Source organism: Balaenoptera acutorostrata, chromosome 6, assembly GCF_949987535.1.
Source record: "Balaenoptera acutorostrata chromosome 6, mBalAcu1.1, whole genome shotgun sequence".
Lineage (NCBI taxonomy): Eukaryota > Metazoa > Chordata > Mammalia > Artiodactyla > Balaenopteridae > Balaenoptera > Balaenoptera acutorostrata.
Genome location: NC_080069.1, coordinates 30,205,176 through 30,226,120, shown reverse-complemented (window position 1 = coordinate 30,226,120; position 20,945 = coordinate 30,205,176). Strand labels below are relative to the sequence as shown.

The 20,945-nt window shown below is 39.6% G+C and overlaps 1 protein-coding gene across 7 annotated transcripts in view; it reads right to left on the bottom strand.

Annotated features, from left to right (window-relative positions):
- Positions 1 to 20,945, bottom strand: part of PTPDC1 (protein tyrosine phosphatase domain containing 1) — a 95,612-nt gene that overhangs the window by 9,663 nt on the left and 65,004 nt on the right. For 6 of the 7 annotated variants that reach the window (XM_057549068.1, XM_057549069.1, XM_007182015.2 and 3 more), the window contains 5 exons: positions 7,079 to 7,250; positions 4,913 to 4,993; positions 4,559 to 4,677; positions 3,488 to 3,625; positions 509 to 1,767 (listed from right to left, as the gene is read on the bottom strand). In XM_057549068.1, the coding sequence (XP_057405051.1) occupies positions 509 to 1,767; positions 3,488 to 3,625; positions 4,559 to 4,677; positions 4,913 to 4,993; positions 7,079 to 7,250 (1,769 nt within the window). The remainder of the gene's footprint in view (positions 1 to 508; positions 1,768 to 3,487; positions 3,626 to 4,558; positions 4,678 to 4,912; positions 4,994 to 7,078; positions 7,251 to 20,945) is intronic. The other variant, XM_057549071.1, reaches the window with a different exon arrangement.

Genomic DNA, 20,945 nt, shown 5'->3' with positions numbered 1-20,945 from the left:
CATCCATCACTCGTCCTTCTGGCTTTACTTGATACTTGGGTTAATGAGCTTTGGAAAAGAATTGTCTCTATTTCATTTGTATCTCTGCCACTGGTTCTCAAAGTGTGGTTCTCTGCTAGGTCTCAGGTTAGAGATACTTCGGGTCAGTTCCTACAGCTGTCTGCTGTGGTCTGTTCATCTGTCCATCAGTCCTGCAAGCCCAGTGAGAAAGATGGAAACTATCGACATCAATCAGTATCATTGCCTTGCTCAGTCAAGCACCCTGCTGAGTGCTAAGCACTAAGTGCTTTCTTTCACAGAGATTGAAATGAACCTACAAAACAGCCCTGTGTCTGTTGTTTCTATGACAGCAAGCTGGTATCATAGCTGAGGAACTTGAAGTTCAAAAGTTACGTATTATACAAACATGTCTTCAAATTCCTGTAACAAATGAATTTGGGAAAATGTATTGTTTTTTCTCTGACACAAATATTTCCCACTCATATATAATTAAATGAAATACAAGTACCTGCCACATTTCTACCTTCTTTTTCACTTCCTCCTTTTCTGCAATCTCATTTAAATTTGCCAGGGCTTTGGCTGCCAGTATTCTCCTTGCTTCAACACTCAAGTCAGACTGTAAAGCCGTGTATGGAGCAACTTCAGACAGATATTTGCTATCCCGGGTTTCAGGTCCAACCAAGAACTGTGCTTTGGGACTGGACGCACATTCCACAGGGCGGTGGCAAGTCTCACTGTCCTCCGCAACGGAGCTTGGGCCACAACCACCATGAGTTTCACACTCACAGTGGGACACTTGCTGGTGAGAACAGTTTAGTTCCTTAGGGATATTTGCAAAGTTTGGTGTAACTGGTTCCCCAGGGTTGTATGAACCTGAAATACCTGAAGAGAAGGTTCTACTTCGCTGTACTTCCTTTGGAATGTTCGTCCTATGGAAAATTGATGACCTGTCATCTTTGAGTCCTTCCAGGCCTCCAAATTTAGCATGATTCCAGAAAGAAAATGTATTGCGGACCAGCGTTTCCTTATTTAAATCTACCTGTGGAGACTGTGGGGAGTAACAATGGCTTATGTGCTTCTGCTGCCTGGGGTTATGGCAAAGCACGGCCTGGGCAGGCACTGTCCACGGAGTCCTCCCTTGCTCCAGAAGTGACTCGGCTCTCTTTAAGTCCGAGTCACTGTAGCTGAGCTGCCTTTTCAGACGAGTCAGGGGCTGAAGGCACTCAACATTCCGCCTCTTCCAAAGAGGGTCAAACTCTTGCTCACTGGAAAGAATCACATCCTGATTCTCAAAATCTGCCACCGCTGCATTGGGGGTGAAAGAGTCCGATGTATCACTGTCATGTCTCAGTAAGTCTTTATCCAGCTGCATTGTGACCATCTCAGAAACAGTCTTTTCAATTTCAGCAGAGAGGCCAGGTACTTCTGCCACTTCTTCCGTCACTACTGGCCTGTTCTCAGCTAAGTCCAGCAACAATTTGCACACGAGATGGATAATTTTGGGTACATGTTTCAGAAGTCGTGCCTCATAGCCATGAAGCAGACGCCGCTGACGAATGAGATACTGTGCTAAGGTGACAGCATGTGCCTTGGGGTCACAGCAAGAGAATATATTGCGAAGAGGAATCAGAAACTGAGTAAATTCCCTTACACATAGTAGCTGTCCTCGGGTTTGTATGGAATTAGGTCGCTTTGCCCGAACAAATATAATTGCTTGGTCAGCAGTCATTCTTGTTGCAAAAACTAAGTAACATGCTATTAAAACACCTAAACAGTGAAGAAGAGAATATTGATATGAGAAAAGCTTATATTTTTATTTATACTCTTTGGTGATTTAAAATTTGAATACGTGTTAGGAAACCACATAAATACAGAAACATTTTAAGGACAATGATAACTTTTTGTACAGGTGTTCATCTATTTACTAAGTCTATATGGCAACCTTCCCCTTGACTGAGAACCCTTGGTCACCTCTGTACTCCAGGGCAAGCACCAAGAACTGCCACAGTGAAGTTGAGTAGGTGTGGAGTGAGGGGGGATGACTGAGTGTGGAGGGTGATGACTGAATAAACTGATGACCTGGCCCATTTACCGTCATTAATGCCCAACTCCAACATGGAAGAAAGCCAATCCTGCTTTCCACTCTGAACAGCTCTTAAAAATTTCTATCCAATCAGTCTGTACACTCTGCTTGGAACTTCCCACCCCTGCCATCTTTGACATCAACTGGTGGCACATTCCAGACTGGCATTTTTCCTACTTGGGTATTTTTATCTTTGGCAATTATTCACATTCACAATCTATTTTTTTCTCCTGATAATTCTTATTTAAGACTAAACTAATGCCTAAACTAATATATATTTTCCTCTAGACCATAACTATTTTTCTATAAGCACTTAATATTAAGGAAAATAGCCTTAACAGTATAAACATTATGTATTCTTGTTAATTAATACTAAATTAAAATGAATAATAAAAAGGCGATAATCAATTAACTCAAATATAATAGTTAATTAACATCAAGTAAAAGGCAAATCAAAAGACATCTGTGTTAATCACTAAGTTTGTGAATCTCGTTACACATGAAAATCAGAACCTCTGAAAAAATGCATGTTTTCCTAGTATACGGCAAGGTCCAACCTATCTTTCTCACTAGGACATGTCAGTTCTTTAGGGTAAGTATGAAATATCTGCAGAGCTGTCATGTGGAATCCCTAGAACAGTGAGATTTTGACTCAAGAGTGAGAGCTGACAATCTGGGACAGAAATGCGTCTCTACCCTCAAGATGTTCCCCAGCAGGTGGAAGACCCAGTGGCAGGTATATGGGTACACTGTGGACAGAGTCGAACTCAGGTGTCTCGCTAGATTATATGACAATGAAGATTCCAACCCTTTTTGTGCCCCAATATCAGTGTTGAATTGATATTCTGCAGCATTTTCAAGTAAAATCATTGATTTTTATATAGAATTCTAGGTACAGGTAAGACTCTCCTTTACAAACAAAATCCTTACAGCCATGGATTTTAAATCATGGCCCTGCCACTTACTTGATGTAGCAAATTAACCTCCTTCAAAACTTACATTGTTGCTAAAGACTTAAAAAGATAGTAGGTGAAACAATGCTTGCTATTTTCATTATTATTTTGGTTAAGGAAAATACATTTTAAAAAGACACTGCATATTAAAAACAAAGTGTTGATTTTTTTCCTTTAAAGAAGAAAATCAGAGAGATCATTTAGCTAGCTATGTAAATCCACTTATTTATTACTCAATATGATGAGGTTTTAGCACTAAATCATTCAAAAATACTCTCATGAATATATGGTCACTGAAGCTATCTAAGATATTTCAAGTATCTTTTACTGACTTGTTCCATTTGACTCCAAAACTTCAATAGGAATCTGAAAACTATCCTCTAGAATTAGGAAATATTCCTTATATGTTTAAATATGTAGAAGGACAATAAAACCGCCTCCTAGAATTTACCTGTTCGACCAAGCCCTGCATGACAATGGATAGCTACTTTTCCTTCTTGTAAGGCAAATGTCATCACCTTCACCATATCTAAGATGGTGGTAAGGGATGCTACACCATAATCCTTCCATCCAAAATTGTAGAAATAAACTGGACAATGAGAAAGAGAACAAGAAGAAAATCAACATACAGGAAAAATACTTGTAAAGACATTTGAAAAAAGTGAGTGAATTCATGAAAAGTATAAAGCTGTAAGGCATGCAGATCTCACTGGATGAGTAGACCTAAAATAATAGTCTTTTTACATTTCCAGTAAACTTACTGTTAACATTTCTTAAAAAGCACATTCTATATTACTTAACACATTTCCTGCTGAAACTCAGTCAGAAAGAATTAAGGAAAAGCAGGATTGCAAATTAAAGTCAATGACCTATGCCAAAATTACTCAACCGTGGAGGGAAAGCATGCAACCTTGTTTAAGCATGGAAACATGTCTAACTGATAAATGGCATAAGGTAGTACATATAGATTTTCTAACTAGTGGGATAAAAAAGCTAACATAAACTTCTTAAAAACAAGTTGTAGATCGTCACATACAGAATCCCTGCATCCTACCCAGGGGCAGAGCTATGCAGTAGGTAAAAGCATGAGTGAGTCCTGGGTTCCAATCCTGCTGCCATGTTTAAGCTGTGTGATCTTGGGCAAGTCAGAACTTCCTCAGCCTGTGTGACCTCATGTGTGAAGCAGAACAACTATATTATGTGACTGCTTTAAGGATTAAATGAGATGACAGGTCTGGATACTGTTTATATTAATTATACAGGCATTATTTCTACAAGGTCTCCTCTCAAGATCCCTCTCACAGGAAAAAAGAAATCTTATACTTTCAACAGCAATACCACAGAAGAATGATCGCATTATTTAAAGTCAAAGTTAGCTCATCTTCACTTTTTAGAAGCCCTACTACACTACTATGCAGTAACTGTTTATTTCCATCACCTTTTTAACCTAAGAGCTGAATAGACAAAAAGTCTCTGAGTTCTGTCCTTGGTAACTCATGGAGAGGAGGATGGAAGGACTTACTGCCAGCCTCCATGAAAGCTTCAGGAAGGTATGTGAAGCCACTTTCTTGTTCCAGCGGGTTCCCACAGCTGGCATGCTCACCAGGACGCTGCAGGTTGATGATACTTTTTATGCCATGGCTTAAAGGAAAAAGAAAAAAAAATTAGTCATATTGGGAGGTAGTGTTAAAAAAATTAACCATTTTTGGCATTAATAAACATTATTAACTACTTTCAAAACCTTAATTGTCTTATTTGAAATAAGTTCTTCACACTCCTGTTGGTAAAATGAAAGCACCTCTCCATTTGAGGTCAAAAGCAATAGAAGAGAAAACACAAGCTGGCTTATTAAAGTGTGTAAACACGCAACGTTTACCTTCGGAACTGCTCGATGATGCAGTACTTCTCGAGGAGCTCAGTGGACGGGCGTGCCATGGCCAGGATATTATCAGTGACCCTGCAGATGGGAGGAGGGACTGGTGATATGCACAAAACTGAGAAAGAAAGATTTCAAGCCCTTACTTTTTCTATGATTTCAACAATGCTATAAGGTAAGAATCTCCTTATACAAATCCGGCTTCAATTCTGTATTATGATTAGGGCTCTAAGAAACCCTAGCTTCTTAAATCCCTGGAAAAAATTCCAGGACATAAAGTATTTATGGACTCCAGCAAAGTACTTTCAAGGACTTTCATGAGATTCTAGTGGACATGACGGAATGATGGAGAAACCTCAGCTGGCAGCAAAGGACATCCTGGATTAGTTATCCAAAGGTTACTGACTAAATGAGGAGGGCCAGCTGGGAGGCATTTTTAGTTACATAGCTATTTGTACCTCAGTTACTTAATGTATTGAGTGGGGATAATGCCTGCCTCACAAGGTTGGTATGAGAATTCAATATGATGTGAATGTAAAGACTTTAGCACAAATCCTAGCATGTGGTTATGAATAAATGCTGAGTTACTGTAATTTTGCAAAAAATATGGCTTTGGAGTCAGTTGGACCTGGTTTCAAATGCTGGCTTTTCTACTTTCTAGCTGTGTAGCAAATTAATTAGTCTCTGGACTTCAATTCCTTCACCAATAAAATGACATTAATGATGCCTACTAAAGAGCTTTATGAAGATAATAATTTGAGAGTGTTCAGCACCATGCCTGGCTTGTAACCAAATGGATGTTTACTGAGTGTACAAATGGATAGAGACCCAGTAAATGGCTATCACTCTCACTAGGGCTCTGGCTTCACACTGTTCTGATTGCATTTCTCACCAGTGACCTGGTGAAAGATACATAAGGTAGACTATTGCAAGTTGTGGGTCACAGGAACCTGAGAGGAGTAACAGAGACATTAGATGAGCAGGTCAGGATTCAGAAAGATACTATCCCTCATGCCTGGGGCAATGTCTAAAACTTAACAGGGACCCCCAAAGGTTTGGGACCCCCCAAATTTAATAGCACTTAGTGTAGGATTGAGAGAGATGTAACATGAAAGCAGCAGAGGCGAAAAAAGTTCAGATAGTTTAGTCAACAATAAACCAAAAATATGAATGTGACCTTAAGCTGCATTATTAGAAATTTACTTGTCTGACCACACCTCAGAAATAGTGTTTGCTTTTTCACAACATTCTTCAAGAAATATAGTGATAAACTAGAACATGATTTGTGGAGAACAACAGTGACACTGGACCCCAGACTATAGTACTACACATGTACTCAGCAAACCCAATATGAAAAAGTACAGGGTTGCAAGTTAGTAAGCTGGTTGACAAATATCTAATTTGTAAATGAATTCTTGCTCTATAAAATGATTCACAAGCACAGTTCTTTGAATAGTGAATTCCTCTTAGTGCATTCCAAATGTGATTTGGTTTTGAATATCAGAATTTTTTAGAGATATCACTACATCAAAAAAGGTATACTTGACAGTTTACTATTAATAATAAAAGCAGTATGATTCAATAATGAATGAATTACACTTACATACCATAAACAAAGTAAGCATCTTATATTGTCTACTGAACTGACAACTCGTACCACCTTCTACTGAGGCAGACTGGAAGTGTATGTATTTGTATGAAAATGTATTCTTTTACACAGAATACAGGAACAAAATAAAAACGAGGCTAAAGCTTACCTGTATGAAACTGAAAAACTACCTATGTACCTCATAATTTCTCAAATTTATCGTTGAACATTTTAATTATTTTTAGCAATTTCTGAAATTTAAGAGCTATCTAGTTACCATTTCTTCAAGATACTTTACATACAGCATTCCATCCAATTAAAAAAAACCCCATAGGGTTGGTTTCATTATTTCCATTCTACAGATGATGAAACTGTGCTTCCGACTGCCTGTGTGAGTAGACCAAGATCACACAGCTTGTCAAGTGGCAAAGCCAGGGATGGAGGTGAGGTCCTCTGACTTCAAAACCCCACATTCCTTCTTCTACAGCCCACTGCCTCCTGGCCATCTCCTACACGTCCATTCCCTTTTCCCACTTAGCAGTAGGTGGGAGCTACCAAAGACAGACAGAATCACTTACCAGGATGAGTAGACCCCCTTAATAGCTTGCTCCTGTTCACTCCAGCGGGCTGCATTTTCATACTTGCAAGCTTTGCCACCACATGCCATGGAACAGGCCATATGTCCAGGAATGACATGCCGTAAACGCTCTCCAACTTTTGTATACTTTGGTGTTGGACGTCCTGAATTTCCTAGAACAGTCAAAGGGACGATTCAAAATCCTACTCTCTGAACAGAATAGTAACTTGAGAAACAGCTTCCATTTTCTCTCAGGATTGTAAATGACAAGCTGGTGCTAAATCCCCTTCATTTTGTCAGGAATAAAACTGTTTCCCTTTTGTATAAGTACACTATCCTTTACTACAGAAAAGGCTTTTGCACACAATCATCTCCACATGTCATATTGGTAATGAAAAGGAAGAAACTGTAAAAGCAGATCTTCTACAAGGGAATGAGTTTTGTGCAAAAACTACATTTTTAATGAAAAAACGTAAAACATTCAATCATTTTTATCTCCTATTACATGTCTACTGAATCTCTTAGCATAACAGACAATAAAAAGTATAATGCAGCATTAATTGTCAAAATTTTAAAAAGTATCAACACAGCATAACCTCTTCACAGTTCTTATATTTAAACTCAAAGCTGTGGCAATCAATAAGAAGAAAAGGAGCTTTACTTTTTCTCTTGGGGCAAGTTGGGTTTCTCTCAGCACAGCTGACAGAGGACATGGCCACCATCACCTGGAGGGAGGATGAGGAGAGCATCCTGGCAGTGGAGCTGCGCCGCCCCTGCTGCAGTCGCAGGATGGGGTCAGAGGCAGAGTGCCGTCGGCCCTGGAAAAAGGAGCTGAGGAATGGCGCAGCAGACAGCCTCCGGGGTGGATCCTGCATGGCGCTGGGCTTCCAGGAGGGAAGAGCCGGAGGCGAGATGTCAGCGCCAGCCTGCTCCACGATGAAGTTACACGGAGACATGAGCATCACTCTGCGTGATCTAACCGCTATTCACGATAGGCTGACTTGTTTCCATAGTGACAAACAAAGAAACTACTGATTCCCACTCAGATCTGTACAAGCAAAATCCCATATGAATGGATTGTTTTGAACAGATTGTTCAAATATAAGGAAGAATAACATGTATTTTAAATAGATGATACCTAAAATGGGACTTTTCTATTGTTTCTCAAACACATTTAAAAGATCTGACTGCTCAAAGAATTACATCTAAAATACTGTAATGAATTTAGAAAAACGTCTTTCTGATGTAAACACACACATATTAAAATATTTAAATTTTGTTATTCCTTTCATATCTATTCTTTGAACATTTTGAAAAATATTCTCTTTCTATGGCTCTCTGGAACAGGGCAGATAAAAAGTTAATTGTAACGAAGTGAGAGAGTGGCATGGACATATATACACTACCAGATGTAAAACAGATAGCTAGTGGGACGCAGCACAGGGAGATCAGCTCGGTGCTTTGTGACCACCTGGAGGGGTGGGATAAGGAGGGTGGGAGGGAGACGCAAGAGGGAGGGGATATGGGGATATATGTATATGTATAGCTGATCCACTTTGTTAAACAGCAGAGACTAACAACGTTGTAAAGCAATTATAATCCAATAAAGATGTTAAAAAAAAGTTAATTGTAATAAAGTGGGATATACTAGATACCTCTAACACTATTAAAACACCATTTAATTTTTCAAAATAAAAAAACTCTATTTTTTTAATAGAACTATTAAAGAAATGCTTGGATAGAACAAATAAAGATATCTGTAGGGCTGATATATTAATCAAAAGACATTTATATTCATATTCTTATTTTCAGAATGTGAAAACCCAATTCTTGGTTATTGGATAGTAATAGTAGTCATAACTATAGCCCTCAAAAACTCAAAGACACAATTCTGTGCCTTTTGTTGCCGACTATGGGGAAAGGAAAAGCTTCAGTAATGTCTTGGCAGAGGCATAGGAAGAAAATTCACTAAGTATCACATTTTTTAAAGGAACTGAATGAGGGGGAGGTTGCAACTTGAGGATCAAGATATAAAGAACACAGAAACTATAACAACCACCAACTGTCTGCCTCCTCTCTTGTTAATGTCAAGCTGCACACCCTAACCCCACCCCCGTGTCTCTCTCCCTCTGTCTCTCCAAATGGTATTTCAGCCATGTGCAGGTGGAAACAGTCTACTGTCATAGATAGGGTTCTTCTTTGTTTTGTTCTGTTTTATTTTAACAATTAATAATGCTTTAAAGCATGCTCCTTTTAAAACACACCCCTCATCTCCCCAACTGGATGTGCTTTGTCAAATAAGACAGAGTAGCTCAATTTGGTGCCCAAATTCCTACGAGTATAGCATCCTGCCCCTGTTATTTTGCATACAGCAATGGAAAAGAATTCCTTTTAACATACCTAATCCAGAAGGCACAGCTTCCACACAGTTTTACAGGAAAGGAAAGAGTAGAGGATGCGGTGTGGAAGGCAAGTTGGAACATGATGGCAAGAGACCCTAAATGCTCAAACTAAGGGGTCTGAGTCTGCTATCTGGGGAACAGGGAGTCTGACTCAAGTTTCTTAGTGTTAACATTCCCTGCAAAGATAGGGCCGGGAGCCAAGGACTGGGGGCCTGCTGGGACTGGGACTGTGTGAGCGGAGCTAAGCATGGCAACAAGACAGTACAGGGGCAGACACTGCGCTGGGTGCTGAGACTTCAAGCCTAAGTGAGCAGCAGCAAGATACTGAAGCAGGTAAATATGGGAGTCCATGAGAAGAAGGTGTGAGAGAAAATCCGGTAGGCAAGTTCCATCTGAGATGAAAGGCATGTGAGGCAGCAACTAGGAGGTCTCAACCAGTGAGTAGGAAATGCCTGATCTGTGCAGCTCTAAGGACATCCACAGAGGAGAGTCCAAGTAACTCTGTTCTCAACAGTTCTGAAAATGAGAATGAATTTGATGAGGATAGGACTTGTCTGGACCAAGCTAAGGAACGAAAGGTTTATGTATTAAAATACAATGTCTTACAGATGTGTGAAACAAGAAATGTGAGTATATGTAACTAAACTGACCCACAAAATGAATAAAATAACTATTTTCAAAAAGAATACAAAAAGAGACCAATTTGGTACAAGTTCTGATATCTTTTATTCCATGAATTAGAAGATAATCTCTATAAAGTCATGGCATGATTGTTTTTCGGCAACATTCTGTGAACAAAAGTGTGGTTATGTGGAGATGTGGATTTCTGAGGTTGGCACAATAGCCTAAAAATCAATTAAAAAATTTAAATTGGGATGAGTTATAGATTTCTAATGATGAATTGTTCAGGCTTTTAGAAATAACATTTTAAAATTTATTTAAATTACCAATAGGGAAAAAAGCGAAGCCTTATCTTTAGATAGAAGGAGGAACAAGACTATTTTAATTTCTATTTCATGTTTTATATAAGATGGAAGTATTTTAGAGTAAGAGTAATTTTATGAAGGGCCATACTTTCAACAGAAACTAAAAGGTAAAGAACTGAGTTATTTGTAATGAGGTGGATGGACCTAGAGTCTGCCATACAGAGTGAAGTAAGTTAGAAGGAGAAAAACAAATACCGCGTGCTAACACATATATATGGAATCTTAAAAAAAAAAAAAAAAAATGGTTCTGAAGAACCTAGGGGCAGGACAGGAACTACCCAAATGTAAAATAGATAGCTAGTGGGAAGCAGCCGCATAGCACCGGGAGATCAGCTCCGTGCTTTGTGACCACCTAGAGGGGTGTGGGATAGGGAGGGTGGGAGGGAGACGCAAGAGGGAGGAGATATGGGGATATATGTATATGTATAGCTGATTCACTTTCTTATAAAGCAGAAACTAACACAACATTGTAAAGCAATTATACTCCAATAAAGATGTTAAAAAAAAAAAAAGTAAAGAAACTTTTTTTCTGGCAACCACAGAGAAAGTCTATAGAACCTCATTATTATAAGCTACATTCACCTCTCTGCTCTCCTTCCCTCCTTCCTCCATAGTTATAACTTGAGGCCACAAGAAACAACACTACTGTTGTTTCTCCACTTACCTGCTAACAGGCTCTATATTTTCCTTCTCTGACAAAGTGTTTTTCTAAATACATAAGAAAAAAAATATCAGTTTTCTATATTCCATGAATATAAAATCATAGGGGACCCTACCTCATTACTATTTTTACCCTTTTTCTTCCAAATATGCTGTCTCTAAAAAAAAAAAAAAATCAGGCTCCAAGAAAAAGTAGGAAAACAATACAAAAGATAATCCCCATGACCAATCCTATACTCCCCCCTAAGATGCTGTAATCATCAATGCATAAAAGACCCCTCTCAAAGCATAAAGAATATGGGTGCTGCACTCTAAACACAACAATACCTTTGTGGCCAATGGCCTGTTTGTAGGTAGGCAATCAGACCTTCCCAAATTCAGAATAATATTTAAGGAACCAAATGAGATACTGGTCACTGCAAATGTGAAATTAAGCACAGTAAAGAACAAAGAAACCTACCTAAAGTTACTTATGAGCCCTTGGTCTTTTCCTCTTTAATTTCTACATGTGGGTGGTTAAAGCACCAAAGAGTCTAAAGAGATGTGGAGCCTCAAGAACTGGTAATTCCGTTTTATACTCAAGAAAGGACTAATAACTTCCTATTTAAACAAACTCATGCAACAATAGGCCCAAGAATGCAGTGGGAGATGGAGGTCCATCTAGGCTCAGTCCTAAGTCAATACAGGAGTCATTTCGAGGAACTGGAAATGGACTAGAATGCTGACTTTACAGCTTCTTGTTTTCCACTTTTTGTGACAGGAGGCTCACTTCTCACAAGGCAACTAACTATTCAACTGTTTGACAGCTCAAGATGTTTTCTAATGTTGAGTCAAAATCCATTTCTCTGTAAACATTGGTCCTGGTTCTTCCCTCTAAAAATTAAAAACAAAGCATCTCTTTGACTTGCAAGGTTTTCAAATATCTGAAGACAGAACTTCTCTAAGTCTTCCCCTACTGGGGTCAAATCTTCTTAATTTTTCAAACATTCCTAGTATATGTCATTGTTTCCAGATCCTTCACTATAATTCCCCTTCTTCAGAGAGCTCTCCCTCTCCCATTTACAGCTAAACTTCTAAAAAAAGGTGACTTCATTTGCCATTTCCATTTGTCACCTTCTCATCCTCAATCTATTCAACTCTGGTCTCTGTCTCCAGCATCCACTGAAAACTGATCTTGCTAAGGTCTCTGATGCCTTTTTATAGTTTTTATCTTATTTTGACTGCTTAGCACATTTAACACAGTTGAACAATTTAGTTTCTTTTCTTTTTAATTAACATCTTTAGTGGAGTATAATTGCTTTACGATGGTGTGTTAGCTTCTGCTTTATAACAAAATGAATCAGTTATACATATACATATATCCCCATATCTCCTCCCTCTTGAGTCTCCCTCTCTCACACCCTCGTTATCCCACCCATCTAGGTGGTCACAAAGCACCGAGCTGATCTCCCTGTGCTATGTGGCTGCTTTCCACTAGCTATTTTACGTTTGGTAGTGTATATATGTCCATGCCACTTTCTCAATTTGTCCCAGCTTACCCTTCCCCCTCCTCATATCCTCAAGCCCATTCTCTAGTAGGTCTGCGTCCTTATTCCCGTCTTGCCCCTAGGTTCTTCATGACGATTTTTTTTTTTTTTAGATTCCATATATATGTGTTAGCATAAGGTATTTGTTTTTCTCTTTCTTACTTCACTCTGTATGACAGACTCTAGGTCCATCCACCTCACTACAAATAACCCCATTTCGTTTCTTTTTATGGCGGAGTAATATTCCATTGTATATATGTGCCACATCTTCTTTATCCATTCATCTGTTGATGGACACTTAGATGGCTTCCATGTCCTGGCTATTGTAAATAGAGCTGCAATGAACATTGTGGTACATGTATCTTTTTGAATTATGGATTTCTCAGGGTATATGCCTAGTAGTGGGATTGCTGGGTCGTATGGTAGCTCTATTTTTAGTTTTTTAAGGAACCTCCATACTGTTATCCATAGTGGTTGTATCAATTTATATTCCCACCAACAGTGCAAGAGGGTTCCCTTTTCTCCACACCCTCTCCAGCATTTATTGCTTGTAGATTTTTTGATGATGGCCATTCTGACTGGTGTGAGATAATATCTCACTGTAGTTTTGATTTGCATTTCTCTAATGATTAATGATGTTGAGCATTCTTTCATGTGTTTGTTGGCAATCTGTGTATCTTTTTTGGAGAAATGTCTATTTAGGTCTTCTGCCCATTTTTGGATTGGGTTGTTTGTTATTTTGATACTGAGCTGCATGAGCTGCTTGTAAATTTTGGAGATTAATCCTTTGTCAGGTGCTTCATTTGCAAATATTTTCTCCCATTCTGAGGGCTGTCTTTTCGTTGTTTATGGTTTCCTTTGCTGTGCAAAAGCTTTTAAGTTTCTTAGGTCCCATTTGTTTTTGTTTTTATTTCCATTTCTCTAGGAGGTGGATCAAAAAGGTTCTTGCTGTGATTTACGTCATGGAGTGTTCTGGCTATATTTTCCTCTAAGAGTTTAATAGTGTCTGGCCTTACATTTAGGTCTTTAATCCATTTTGAGTTTATTTTTGTGTATGGTGTTAGGGAGTGTTGGAATTTCATACTTTTACATGTACCTGTCCAGTTTTCGCAGCACCACTTATTGAAGAGGCTGTCTTTTCTCCACTGTATATTCTTGCCTCCTTTATCAAAGAAAAGGTGACCATATGTGCGTGGGTTTATCTCTGGGCTTTCTATCCTGTTCCATTGATCTATATTTCTGTTTTTGTGCCAATACCATACTGTCTTGATTACTGTAGCTTTGTAGTAAAATTTGAAGTCAGGGAGCCTGATTCCTCCAGCTCTGTTTTTCTTTCTCAAGACTGTTTTGGCCATTCGAGGTCTTTTGTGTTTCCATACAAATAGTGAAATTTTTTGTTCTAGTTCTCTGAAAAATGCCAGTGGTAGTTTGATAGGGATTGCATTGAATCTGTAGATTGCTTTGGGTAGTAGAGTCATTTTCACAATGTTGATTCTTCCAATCCAAGAACATGGTATATCTCTCCATCTATTTGTATCATCTTTAATTTCTTTCATCAGTGTCTTATAATTTTCTGCATACAGGTCTTTTGTCTCCTTAGGTAGGTTTATTCCTAGATATTTTATTCTTTCTGTTGCAATGGTAAATGGGAGTGTTTTCTTAATTTCACTTTCAGATTTTTCATCATTAGTGTACAGGAATCCAAGAGATTTCTGTGCATTAATTTTGTATCCTGCTACTTTACTAAATTCATTGATTAGCCCTAGTAGTTTTCTGGTAGCATCTTTAGGATTCTCTACGTAGAGTATCATGTCATCTGCAAACAGTGACAGCTTTATTTCTTCTTTTCCAATTTGGATTCCTTTTATTTCTTTTTCTTCTCTGATTGCAGTGGCTAAAACTTCCAAAACTATGTGGAATAAGAGTGGTGAGAGTGGGCAACCTTGTCTTCTTCCTGATCTCAGTGGAAATGGTTTCAGTTTTCACCATTGAGGATGATGTTGGCTGTGGGTTTGTCATATATGGCCTTTATTATGTTGAGGTAAGTTCCCTCTATGCCTACTTTATGGAGGGTTTTTATCATAAATCGGTGTTGAATTTTGTCAAAAGCTTCCTCTGCATCTCTTGAGACGATCATATGGTTTTTCTCCTTCAGTTTGTTAATATGGTGTATCACAGATTGATTTACGTATATTGAAGAATCCTTGCATTCCTGGGATAAACCCCACTTGATCATGGTGGATGATCCTTTTAATGTGCTGTTGGATTCTGTATGCTAGTATTTTGTTAAGGATTTTTGCATCTATGTTCATCAGTGATATTGGCCTGTAGTTTTCTTTCTTTGTGACATCTTTGTCTGGTTTTGGTATCAAGGTGATGGTGGCCTCATAGAATGAGTCTGGGAGTGTTCCTCCCTCTGCTATATTTTGGAAGCATTTGAGAAGGATAGGTGTTAGCTCTTCTCTAAATGTTTGACAGAATTCACCTGTGAAGCCATCTGGTCCTGGGCTTTTGTTTGTTGGAAGATTTTTAATCACAGTTTCAATTTCAGTGCTTGTGACTGGTCTGTTCATAATTTCTATTTCTTCCTGGTTCAGTCTCAGAAGGTTGTGCATTTCTAAGAATTTGTCCATTTCTTCCAGGTTGTCCATTTTGTTGGCATAGAGTTGCTTGTAGTAATCTCTCATGATCCTTTGTATTTCTGCAGTGTCAGTTGTTACTTCTCCTTTTTCATTTCTAATTCTATTGACTTGAGTCTTCTCCCTTTATTCCTGATGAGTCTGGCTAATGGTTTATCAATTTTTTAAATTAATTATTTATTTTTTTATTTTTGGCTGTCTTGGGTCTTCGTTTCTGTGTGAGGGTTTTCTCCAGTTGCGGCGAGTGGGGGCCACTCTTCATCGCGGTGCGCGGGCCTCTCACTATCGCGGCCTCTCTTGTTGCGGAGCACAGGCTCCAGATGCTCAGGCTCAGTAGTTGTGGCTCACGGGCCCAGTTGCTCCGCGGCATGTGGGATCTTCCCAGACCAGGGCTTGAACCCGTGTCCCCTGCATTGGCAGGCAGATTCTCTGCCACTGCGCCACCAGGGAAGCCCTGGCTTATCAATTTTATCTTCTCAAAGAACCAGCTTTTAGTTTTATTGATCTTTGCTATCGTTTCCTTCATTTCTTTTTCATTTATTTCTGATCTGATCTTTATGATTTCCTTCCTTACGCTAACTTTGGGTTTTTTTTGTTCTTCTTTCTCTAATTGCTTTACGTGTGAGTTAGGTTGTTTATTTGAGATGTTTCTTCTTTCTTAAGGTAGGATTGTATTGCTATAAACTTCCCTCTTAGAACTGCTTTTGCTGCATCCCATAGGTTTTGGGTCGTCATGTTTTCATTGTCATTTGTTTCTGGGTATTTTTTGATTTCCTCTTTGATTTCCTCAGTGATCTCTTGGTTATTAAGTAGTGTACTGCTTAGCCTCCATGTGTTTCTATTTTTTACAAATTTTTTCCTGTAATTCACATCTAGTCTCATAGCGTTGTGGTCAGAAAAGATACTTGATATGATTTCAATTTTCTTAAATTTACCAAGGCTTGATTTGTGACCCAAGATATGATCTATCCTGGAGAATGTTCCATGAGCACTTGAGAAGAAAGTGTATTCTGTTGTTTTTGGATGGAATGTCCTATAAATATCAATTAAGTCCATCTTGTTTAATGTATCATTTAAAGCTTGTGTTTCCTTATTTATTTTCATTTTGGATGATCTGTCCACTGGTGAAAGTGGGGTGTTTAAGTCCCCTACTATGATTGTGTTTCTGTCGATTTCCCCTTTTATGGCTGTTAGTATTTGCCTTATGTATTGAGGTGCTCCTATGTTGGGTGCATAAATATTTACAATTGTTATATCTTCCTTCTTGGACTGATTCCTTGATCATTATGTAGTTTCCTTCTTTGTCTCTTGTAATAGTCTTTATTTTAAAGTCTATTTTTTCTGATATGAGAATTGCTACTCCAGCTTTCTTTTGATTTCCATCTGCATGGGATATCTTTTTCCATCCCCTCACTTTCAGCCTGTATGTGTCCCTAGGTCTGAAGTGGGTCTCTTGTAGACAGTATATATATGGGTTTTGTTGTTGTATCCATTCAGCCAGTCTATGTCTTTTAGTTAGAGCATTTAATCCATTTACATATAAGGTAATTATCAATATGTATGTTCCTATTACCATTTTCTTAATTGTTTTGGGTTTGTTATTGTAGGTCTTTTCCTTCTCTTGTGTTTCCTGCCTAGAGAAGTTCCTTTAGCATTTGTTGTAAAGCTGGTTTGGTGGTGCTGAATTCTTTTAGCTTTTGCTTGTTTGTAAAGGTTTTAATTTCTCTGTCAAATCTGAATGAGATCCTTGCTGTGTAGAGGAATCTTGGTTGTAGTCTTTTCCCCTTCATCACTTTAAATATGTCCTGCCACTCTCTTCTGGCTTGCAGAGTTTCTGCTGAAAGATCAGCTGTTAACCTTATGGCGATTCCCTTGTATGTTATTTGTTGTTTTTCCCTTGCTGCTTTTAATATTTTTTCTTTGTATTTAATTTTCGATAGTTTGATTAATATGTGTCTTTGCATGTTTCTCCTTGGATTTATCCTGTATGGGACTCTCTGTGCTTCCTGGACTTGATTAAGTATTTCCTTTCCCATATTAGGAAAGTTTTCAACTATAATCTCTTCAAATATTTTCTCAGTCCCTTTCCTTTTCTCTTCTTCTGGGACCCCTATAATTCGCATGTTGGTGGGAATTATAGGGGTTTAATGTTGTCCCAGAGGTCTCTGAGACTGTACTCAATTGCTTTCTTTTTCTTTATTCTGCTCTGCAGTAGTTATTTCCACTATTTTATCTTCCAGGTCAGTTGTCCATTCTTCTGCCTCAGTTATTCTGCTATTGATCCCTTCTAGAGAATTTTTAATTTATTGTGTTGTTCATCACTGTTTGTTTGCACTTTAGTTCTTCTAGGTCCGTGTTAAACGTTTCTTGTATTTTCACTATTCTATTTCCAAGATTTTGGATTATCTTTACTATCATTATTCTGAATTCGTTTTCAGGTAGACTGCCTATTTTGTCTTCATTTGTTCGGTCTGGTGGGTTTTTACCTTGTTCCTTCATCTGCTGTGTGTTTCTCTGTCTTCTCATTTTGCTTAACTTACTGTGCTTGGGGGTCTCCTCTTTGCAGGCTGCAGGTTCGTAGTTCCCATTGTTTTTGGTGTCTGCCCCCAGTGGCTAAGGTTCCTTCAGTGGGTTGTGTAGGCTTCCTGCTGGAGGGGACTAGTGCCTATGCTCTGGTGGATGAGGCTAGATATTTTCTTTCTGGTGGGCAGGTCCACGCCTGGTGGTGTGTTTTGGGGTGTCTGTGGCCTTATTATGAGTTTAGGCAGCCTCTCTGTTAATGGGTGGGGTTGTGTTTCTGTCTTGCTAGTTGTTTGGCATAGGGTGTCCAGCACTGGAGCTTCCTGGTCATTGAGTGGAGCTGGGTCTTCGCATTGAAATGGAGATCTCTGGGAGATTTTCACTGTTCGATATCACGTGGAGCTGGGAGGTCTCCTGTGGAGCAATGTACTGAACTTGGCTCTCCCACCTCTGAGGCACAGCCCTGACACCTGGCTGGATCACCAAGAGCCTGTCATCCACACAGCTCAGAATAAGAGGGAGAAAGAAAGAAAGAAAGAAAGAAGAAGATAAAATAAAATACAATAAAAAGTTATTAAAAGAAAAAAGAAAAAATAATTTTAAAAAAATTTTTAATAAAAAAAAAAAGAAACAAAGAAGAGAGCAACCAAACCAAAAAACAAATCCACCAATGATAACAAGCCAATGATAACAAGCGCTAAAAACTATACAAAAAAAAAAAAAAAAAAAAGGACAGACAGAACCCTAGGACAAATGGTAACAGCAAAGCTATACAGACAATATCACACACAGAAGCATACACATACACACTCACAAAAAGAGAAAAAGGGAAAATATATATATATGTCGTTGCTCCCAAAGTCCACCTCCTCAATTTGGGATGATTCATTGTCTATTCAGGTATTACACAGATGCAGGGTACATCAAGTTGATCGTGGAGATTTAATCCACTGCTCCTGAGGCTGCTGGGAGAGATTTCCCTTTCTCTTCTTTGTTTGCACAGCTCCTGGGGGTCAGCTTTGGATTTGGTCCCGCCTCTGCGTGTAGGTTGCCTGAGGGCGTCTGTTCTTCACTCAGACAGGACGGGGTTAAAGGAGCAGCTGATTCGGGGGCTGTGGCTCACTCAGGCCGCAGGGAGGGAGGCTTACAGAGTTTGGGGCGAGCCTGCGGCAGCAGAGGTCGCAATGACATTGCACCAGCGTGAGGCGCACCGTGTGTTCTCCCAGGGAAGTTGTCCCTGGATCACGGGACCCTGGCAGTGGCGGGCTGCACAGGCTCCTGGGAGGGCAGGTGTGGAGAGTGACCTGTGCTTGCACACAGGCTTCTTGGTGGCTGCAGCAGCAGCCTTAGCATCTCATGCCCATCTCTGGGGTCCGTGCTGATAGTCGTGGCTCACGCCCATCTCTGGAGCTCCTTTAAGTGGTGCTCTTAATCCCCTCTCCTCGCACACCAGGAAACAAAGAGGGAAGAAAAAGTCTCTTGCCTCTTCGGTAGCTCCAAACTTTTTCCTGGACTCCCTCCTGACTAGCTGTGGCGCACTAGCACCCTTCAGGCTGTGTTCACGCAGCCAACCCCAGTCCTCTCCCTGGGATCTGACCTCCGAAGAACGAGCCCCAGCTCCCAGCCTCCACCTGTCCTGGCGGGTGAGCAGACAAGCCTCTCGGGCTGGTGAGTACTGGCTAGCACCGATCCTTTGTGTGGGAATCTCTCCGCTTTGCCCTCTGCACCCCTGTTGCTGCGCTCTCCTCCGTGGCTCTGAAGCTTCCCCCCTCTGCCACCCGCAGTCTCCGCCCATGGAGGGGCTTCCTAGTATGTGGAAATCTTTCCTCCTTCACAGCTCCCTCCCACTGGCGCAGGTCCCATCCCTATTCTTTTGTCTCTTTTTTATCTTTTGCCCTACCCAGGTACATGGGGAGTTTCTTGCCTTTTGGGAGGTCTGAGGTCTTCTGCCAGTGTTCAGTAGGTGTTCTCTAAGGGTTGTTCCAAATGTAGATGTATTTCTGCTGTATCTGTGGGCAGGGAAGATGATCTCCACGTCTTACTCTTCAGCCATCTTGAAGCTCCCTCCACCAAAAATTTAGTTTTAATTTTTAAAAAATTTTGGAGAGGATTTTATTTTTTTGGAGCAATATCAAACTTACAGAAAAGTTATAACACCAAGACTATTGTTTCTTGAACCATTTGAGAATAAGCTGCAGACATACTGCCCCATTACTCTAAATAACTTAGTATATATTTCCCATAAACAAAGACATTCTCTAAAATTCCCCCAAATCAGAAAATTATGATTGATACATTATTAGTTGCCCACTATTCCTCAGACCTCTCTCAAGCTTCACTGATTATCTCAATGTTCCTTATGGTAAAATCATACTACACAATGTTCAGAATCACACACTGTATTTTAGTTGTCCCCTCATTTATTTCGCTTTAGAACAAGTTCCTCAGTCTTTCCTTGATATTGATGCCTTTGACTTTTGAAGAGTATAGGCCAGTTATTTTGTACAACATCTCTCAATTTGGGTGTGTCCGCTTCCTCATAATTAGATCCAATAAGTCCTGGTGTTTATTGGTAAAGAATAATATTTAGAAACCAAGTCCAGATGCTAGGTGTGCTCATTACTGTTAACAGTGTTGTTGCTAGCAGGCCCTCTCAGGGGACAGAACTAAAGAATATGTGCACTATATACATGCATACACACACACATCACACATTTAAATTAATATTTACATATGCACGCATATATGTTGAAAACTTATTCAAGTTCACCCTGACATTACCAGTTCCAATCCAACAGCACAGGTTTCCTCCTAATATCCCCCTTTCCATAATTATAACTCTCTTCTCTGATGGTGAGAACCCTGCTATTATCCTTTACTTATCTGACTAGTCCCCCTCTATGTGACCAATCTCCCCTCACTGCTGCTGGCCCCCCTTACCTAAGTGGATGCCTCCCTTCCTCCAACTGAACTCTAAGATCCTGAGCTAGGCTGCTGTTGCCACCCACATGTGTGGATGTCTCCTCACTCTGCTTGTGTTCTGATACACTATGAGGGGTCACTCTGCCATGTGGAGCACTCCTAACCTCATTTGAACTCTGACACCTAGAGTGTTCTAACACCCAGGAATCAGGT